The sequence below is a fragment of the Phyllobates terribilis genome, unplaced genomic scaffold (genome assembly GCF_046119375.1).
Source record: "Phyllobates terribilis strain yellow unplaced genomic scaffold, ASM4611937v1 Scaffold_374__1_contigs__length_1864666, whole genome shotgun sequence".
In the NCBI taxonomy this organism is placed as follows: Eukaryota; Metazoa; Chordata; class Amphibia; order Anura; family Dendrobatidae; genus Phyllobates; species Phyllobates terribilis.
Genome location: NW_027363134.1, coordinates 554,030 through 561,627, shown reverse-complemented (window position 1 = coordinate 561,627; position 7,598 = coordinate 554,030). Strand labels below are relative to the sequence as shown.

Below are 7,598 nucleotides of genomic sequence, written 5' to 3'. Positions count from 1 at the left end.
GCCTATAATTATCTGTATGTAAAGAATGAATTCCGCCCCTTATGTGTTTCCTCCAGATCTGTCCAGTAAGAGGACAACACCAGAGAGATGTCCTCATCCTCTTCTTCCACAGGACTGTAAACAAGAAGACCCCAATGTTCCTCAGGATCATCAGGTAGATGGAGAAAAGGTGTCATGAGATCTCCCCTATGATGTGTAGACGGCTGTGAAGGTCTTGCTGCTCAGTCTTGTTTTATCCACCAGTATTATATGTTTTATACTTGTGTAATGAGAACGGTGGAGATGGCAGGATTAGAGCTGATCGTAGATGGGACTTCTCCATCTGTTTGTGACTTTTACAATATTTGTTTCAGGGTGAAGATCTGACCCATATTAATAGTACTAAGACATATGTGACGGGTGATGAGCGGTGTAAAGAGGAGATTCCTACATATGACTACCCAGGTGAGTAGTAACCACGAAATGAAGAGAAGTCACAGATTTTTCTCAGTCACCGGCTGTGGCTTCTTGATCAGTGGTGTAGTCCGGCCGTATCACAATCGTGTGATCACCATTTTACCTCTAGACCACAACATTTTCCTCCATCCAAAAATGTTCACATTACTTTCTGTAATTGTGAAAGTCCTTTTCTATAGAACTTACAACCTGGAGGATCCACCTACCCCCTGGGATTAGATGACGTTGACCGTTACCTGCACAGATCTGTAAACTACAAAGCCAAATGACAGTATACGTAGAATGTGCTGACAAGTGAGAAAATCACTTGAAGAATAATATTATGATGGGCCTGTAAGAGAAAGTGGAGGGTAATGATGGTGTTGGCTTCCTAGAACCCTGATATCTTATTGGATGAATCTACCTTCTCTGCCTTCTGTACTGCTGAATGTGCTCATATGGTCCCTACAAGACCAGGTCCAGTCTTTCTGACCAAACTTCACTTTTATGATCTACAACATTAAATGTGCAGTGAGGGACAAGTGTGAATTTCTGTACAATAACAACAGAGTTTCCCTTTATCCTGACTTTACAATTTCTTTTAAAACCGACTAACTTCAAACAGGATTGTGATAAACTATACAGAAAACATTACACCTGTGCCATGATATATCTCTAAGCTGTGCGTGGCTGATGGCTGTAATATACATTTATTCACGCCTGCAGGAGATGTGTTGGCTCCAGCCCTGGTTTCATGGATTCACTCCACGTCATAAATTACATTACGATTTCAATCCTAAGGAATTCAGATTACTGCACAATCTCTCCTGAAATGGGGGCGCTAATACTTTCTCTACTCTCCTGGTCAGGACTCATAGTAGCTCCAATGGTTTATCATAAATGAGTGCGGCTCTGGTTTAGGTTTGAAGTTCTCTCCCCTGATACATATGTTATTGTTGAGGATGTAACTTATCTTTTATTCTGTATTTTTTTCCAGGTTCATTTTGTATGATATCTTTATTGTGGTGGGATCAGCCTGACTCACTTATGTGACTCTGTAACTTTCTGGTAGTCTTTAAAAGAAGGTCTCCATTACCTCTTGCAAATGCCCGAGATCTAAATTTAAGACACCTCAGCTCTGCAGTATTAGAAAAAGTTCTCCTTCAATGTCTAATATTTCATCTTGAAACTCATCTCACAGAAAATATTGGCCCTTATCATTGTTTAGACCTCAGAGAGGTTTCACCACTAGTTACTCATTTATTACTGATGAAGACTTTTTGAAGAGTTTGATCATTTCAGTAGATGTGTTATTGACTATAGTCACAGTTTTTGACTACAGTAGTTAGTGCCCAAAATACTCTGATTTAACCCCTTCCCGCAGCCAGTTTTGTGTTCCTAATCAGGCCCCATTTTTTAAATCTGACATGTGTCACTTTATATGGTGATTACTTTGGAATTCTTCACAAAGGATAATAGGAAACAAATGGACCTTACAAATTATTTTCCAACTTCTCTTGAACCCGACAATACCCTATATACGGTTGTACCCTACTGTCTGGGCACATGGCAGGTTAAGAAGGGAAGGAGCGCCATTTAGCTATTTGAATGCAGATCTTGCTGGAATAGTTTGCAGGCACAATGTATTGGGGGCACTGTTCATGGTCACCTGGAAGATCAAAAGATGGCTACCACGAACAGGCTTGGCGCTATCTACTCCAGATCCCAGGGACTGCCTTGCTCATCGCCCTTTATCGTCAAGAAGAATAGTCAGGTAACCGGGTCATAAGCAGGAGGGCAGAGAAAATACAAAATCAGAAGACGCAAGAGTAGTCAGTAAACGGGCCGGGGTCACAACAGGAAACAAATACACAAGCCGGGAGCTGAGCACAGAGGACTGAACCAGAGGAGAACAAGGCTGTATCTGGCAGCTTCCGGCAATATGCTTCCAGCTTTAGTAGGGTGCGGTGCTTTCCAATTGACTGAAGCAGGGAGCAGATTACTCCAGCTGGACAACACACACCCATACTGCTAGACTGGATGATACTACAGGTACCAGGCACCCTAATCTTAGTGGCTGGACAGGGCCTGCTCCGCCCAGAGCTTCTGGTTCTGATGTCTCCTCCATCACCAGCGCCGCCTGCAGGATGAATAAGGCTCCTGGTGACAGAAGCAGACGTCGCAGGAGCAGATCCCAGAGGATATGGGACACACCATTTACAGAAACCCTAATGTGGCCAAATTGCAGAAAACCAGAGCAGTAGAAATCCCCATAAAGTGACTCAGTTTTAGAAATTATAACCCTCAGTGAAATAATCTATAGGAGTAGTGACTATTTTGTCTCCACAGGCACTTTCCGGATATTAGCACGCAGTGGATGTTGGCGAGAGAAAATAACAAATATATAATTTTATTACATAACACATAGTGCCCAGATTGTGCTCCAGGAGACACACACTATAAATTAAGTGGGTTCTTCTCACTATAGTAATGCCAAATACATGGATGCTAAATGTGGTTTGGGCGCACTGCAAGGCTCAGAAGTGAGGGGGAGATCTGACTTTGGGAGAGCGGATATTGCTGGATTGGAAGCCATGTTGCTTTTCAAGAGCCTTTGAGCCACTAATAACATGGAAACCTCTGTTTTTCCATTGACAGATGATGGACCTGAGTGGGGACTTGTTTTTAACTGGATGAGTAGAAGTTTTTATTAGTATAATTTTTGCCTACATAACATTTTTTGATGGCTTCTTATTCCATATTTTGGAGGCAGAATGAACAAACAGTAGGACACCACGATCTATTGGTTCATCATATGAGATTTTCTGTTACGGATCCGGGTGGTGGAACCTCTGTGCTGCGGTGCAAGGAGGGACCAGAGGGGTGTGACTAAGTATCAACACGGACCAAGGTCGCACGGTGGCTCAATCGACTCCGTGAACCAGGGAGGGACCGAGCAGAGGGACCAGGTGCCACTCTGGGACCAACCTTGTATGAGAGCAGGTTACTGCCATGGGTCAGATGGCAAGGACTGACCGGTACAGCAGATGAGCACGGCAGGCAGGCTGTCGGGTGGTCCGGGTAGATGGACTGGAGGACACCACGGGTAACTGGCAGGAGCCTCCAGGTAGGCAGACTGGTAGGCATGGCAGATAACAGGCAGGAGCCTCCAGGTAGGCAGGCTGGTAGGTATGGAAGGTAACAGACAGGGACCTCCAGGTAGGCTGGCTGACAGGCACCACAGGTTACTGGTAAGTTCTCCAGGTAGGCAGACTGGCCAAGCCCATAGACAGACTGGCAGGTTGGTCCGTAGGCAGACCGTCTGGCTGGCGGAGACAGGTGGCAGGTAAAGGCTCAGGATAAGCGGACTGGCCAAGCCCATAGACAGACTGGCGGACTGGGCTGTAAGCAAACTGTAAGGCTGGACTGGTAGTCAGGCTGGCGGACTGAACTGGTAGTCAGGCTGGCGGATTGGACTGGTAGTCAGACTGGCAGCGGGACCTGAGGGCGGAAGCAGAGTTTAGTACACAGAGCAACAAACTTGCACGGGCACCTCCATTTTGGAGGAGGTGCCTTATATATGAGAAGTCCGCTGGTCATTGGCCGGGGACTCTTTAGGACCGCGCGCGGCCTCTTTAAGAGGGAGGGAGCGCGCCCTAAGCACAGTGCCCGGGAAGCTGCGCACGCCGGCAGCAGCAGCAGGGGAGCAGGAAGACGCCAGGCCAGGAGCACGGCGGTAATGGGGGCGGCGTCTCTGCCTGACAGGGGGCAGAGACGCCGATGCTACATTTTCTATTAGACTGTGAACTGTCATTCTGTCAATAACTTGCCATTTCTACAGACATTTTAAGTACAATTATCACAAGAATCTCATAGAAAAATAAAGATTGCATAACACTTCTAAATCAATCTAAGAACAAACACATCCCTGGGCTACATGCTAGTCCAGGAAAATGAAGAGATATATACTCAAGTTTAAATATTCCTTTATTTTTTAGATTTGTGTCTAATAAAATTGATTTTTAAACTTGAGCATATATCTCTTCATTTTCCTGGATTAGCATGTAGCCCAGGGATGTGTTTGTTTAGATATTTTAAGTATAAATGTTCAAAAATATAAATTTCAAGGATATTTTATTCAAAATTAATAATTGTCTTTTTTTCTTGGCAGATGACTGTACCAGAAGATCAGAGGGACAGGAGAGTTTTAAATCTGACGATCTTGAGATCCCACAGGATACAATTGAAGTGAATGCCATTACTCCAGATATACCATCATCCCTTCACAGCAAAGATCTGTCATCTGATCCTATGAAACAGGTCCTGTCTTCTGATTCATTACCGACTACTAAGGAAAATCAAAATAAAATAAGCATTAAAAAACAAACTTCTCCTAAAGGAAAGAAATCATTTTCACTTTCAGAAAGTGGAAATAGTTTTACCCTCGAAAAGTCTATTCTTAAACATCAAAAAATACACACAGCGGACAATAGATTTTTTTGTTCCAAATGTGGAAAATGTTTTAATCAGAAATCAGTTTTTGTTAATCACCAGAGAACCCACACAGGAGAGAAGCCTTTCTCATGTTCAGAATGTGGGAAATGTTTTAACCATAAAGCTCATCTTAATAACCACCAGAGAACTCACACAGGGGAGAAGCCTTTTTTCTGTTCAGAATGTGGGAAATGTTTTAACCAGAAATCAGATCTTTTTAGACATAAGAGAACTCACACAGGGGAGAAGCCCTTTTCATGCTCAGAATGTGGGACACGTTTTAATCGTAAAATGATTCTTGATAGCCACAAGAGAACCCATACAGGGGAGAAGCCTTTTTCTTGTTCAGAATGTGGGAAATGTTTTAATCGTAAAGCGCATCTTCATAGCCACCAGAGAACCCACACAGGGGAGAAGCCCTTTTCCTGCTCAGAATGTGGGAAATGTTTTAACCAGAAAGCACATCTTAATAGCCACCAGAGAACCCACACAGGGAAGAAGCCTTTTTCATGTTCAGAATGTGGGAAATGTTTTAACCATAAAGTGCATCTTAATAACCACCAGAGAATTCACACAGGAGAGAAGCCTTTTTTATGTTCAGAATGTGGGAAATGTTTTAACCAGAAATCAGATCTTTTTAGACACAAGAGAACTCACACAGGGGAGAAGCCCTTTTCATGCTCAGAATGTGGGAAATGTTTTAATCATAAAGCACATCTTAATAACCACCAGAGAATTCACACAGGGGAGAAGCCCTTTTCATGTTCAGAATGTGGGAAATGTTTTAACCATAAAGCGCATCTTAATAACCACCAGAGAATTCACACTGGGGAGAAGCCCTTTTCCTGTTCAGAATGCGGGAAATGTTTTAACCAAAAATCAGTTTTGGTTACGCACCAGAGAACTCACTGAGGGGAGAAACCTTTTTCATGTTCAGAATGTGGGAAATGTTTTACCCATAAATCAGCTTTGGTTAAGCACCAGAGAACTCACACAGGGGAGAAGCCTTCTTGCTATTCTTTTTTTTTTTAATCCAATACATTTTTAATGAGATTTTTTCATTAGTTTTTTTCTTTTTGACAAAACAAGAAACCAGTACATACAATAATAAAATAACATACCATATGAATCACATACATGCATCTCTCCTATATATCCTTTCAGATTCTCCATTACCATCTGATAACTTACAGTCACTATATCCTACAATTAACATTCCACATTCTTTAAATCTCTTATATAACCATAATATTGTAATAAACATTATAATCCTATACACATATAGGTGTGCTATATTACCCATACCACATGTTAAGGAATTCCAATATACATTACAATGAAACATTAGACCTCGCCAATACCCCCTCCCCCCTTTCAGTCATTGTCTCCAACAATAACCCCCTTGATAGCATTCCAGGTGTATCCAACCATAAGCCCCTCATCCCAATCGTGGTATACATGGCACCCCATCCCTCATCCTGGTATGCATGGCTGACTCATCCCCAATCCTGGTATGTATGGCCCCATCAGCCTTATCCCGGTATGCATGGGCCCCTCACCCCCGTCCTTTTATGCATGGCACCCCTTCCCTCATCCTGGTATGCATGGTACCCCTTATCCCAATCCTGGTATGCATAGCCCCTCATCCCTATCCTGGTATGCATAGCCCCTCATCCCTATCCTGGTAAGCATGGCACCTCATCAATATCCTGGTTTGCATGGCACCCCAATCCTCATCCTGGTATGCATTGTACCCCTCATCCCTATCCTGGTATGCATGGGCCCTCATCCCTATCCTGGTATGTATGGTCCCTCATCCCTATCTTGGTATGTATGATAACCCCTCATCCCTATCCTGGTATGCATGGCCCCTCATCCCTATCCTGGTATACATGGTTCCCCTCATCCCTATCCTGGTATGTATGGCCCCTCATTCCTATCCTGGTATGTATGGCCCCTCATCCCTATCTTGGTATGTATGATAACCCCTCATCCCTATCCTGGTATGCATGGCCCCTCATCCCTATCCTGGTATACATGGTTCCCCTCATCCCTATCCTGGTATGTATGGCCCCTCATTCCTATCCTGGTATGTATGGCCCCTCATCCCTATCTTGGTATGTATGATAACCCCTCATCCCTATCCTGGTATGCATGGCCCCTCATCCCTATCCTGGTATACATGGTTCCCCTCATCCCTATCCTGGTATACATGGTTCCCCTCATCCCTATCCTGGTATGCATAGCCCCTCATCCCTATCCTGGTAAGCATGGCACCTCATCAATATCCTGGTTTGCATGGCACCCCAATCCTCATCCTAGTACGCATTGTACCCCTCATCCCTATCCTGGTATGCATGGGCCCTCATCCCTATCCTGGTATGTATGGTCCCTCATCCCTATCTTGGTATGTATGATAACCCCTCATCCCTATCCTGGTATGCATGGCCCCTCATCCCTATCCTGGTATACATGGTTCCCCTCATCCCTATCCTGGTATGTATGGCCCCTCATTCCTATCCTGGTATGTATGGCCCCTCATCCCTATCTTGGTATGTATGATAACCCCTCATCCCTATCCTGGTATGCATGGCCCCTCATCCCTATCCTGGTATACATGGTTCCCCTCATCCCTATCCTGGTATGTATGGCCCCTCATTCCTATCCTG

The 7,598-nt window shown here is 44.2% G+C and overlaps 1 protein-coding gene across 1 annotated transcript; it reads left to right on the top strand.

Moving 5' to 3' along the window:
• The first annotated feature begins 1 nt into the window (after position 1).
• Positions 2–6,921, top strand: LOC141223162 (uncharacterized). The gene is made up of 3 exons (XM_073666787.1): positions 2–154; positions 354–444; positions 4,607–6,921. Exons 1-3 carry the CDS (start codon positions 26–28, stop codon positions 5,839–5,841), a joined length of 1,455 nt encoding a protein of 484 aa, XP_073522888.1. The 5' UTR covers positions 2–25; the 3' UTR covers positions 5,842–6,921.
• The last annotated feature ends 677 nt before the right edge of the window (positions 6,922–7,598 follow it).

Excerpts from the sequence above, each read along its gene's own strand:
- LOC141223162 (XM_073666787.1), top strand. The coding sequence starts at position 26 with ATGAATTCCGCCCCTTATGTGTTTCCTCCAGATCTGTCCAGTAAGAGG. Across the intron at positions 155-353 it reads ATGTTCCTCAGGATCATCAG|GGTGAAGATCTGACCCATAT; the intron begins GTAGATGGAGAA and ends TATTTGTTTCAG. Across the intron at positions 445-4,606 it reads TCCTACATATGACTACCCAG|ATGACTGTACCAGAAGATCA; the intron begins GTGAGTAGTAAC and ends TTTTCTTGGCAG.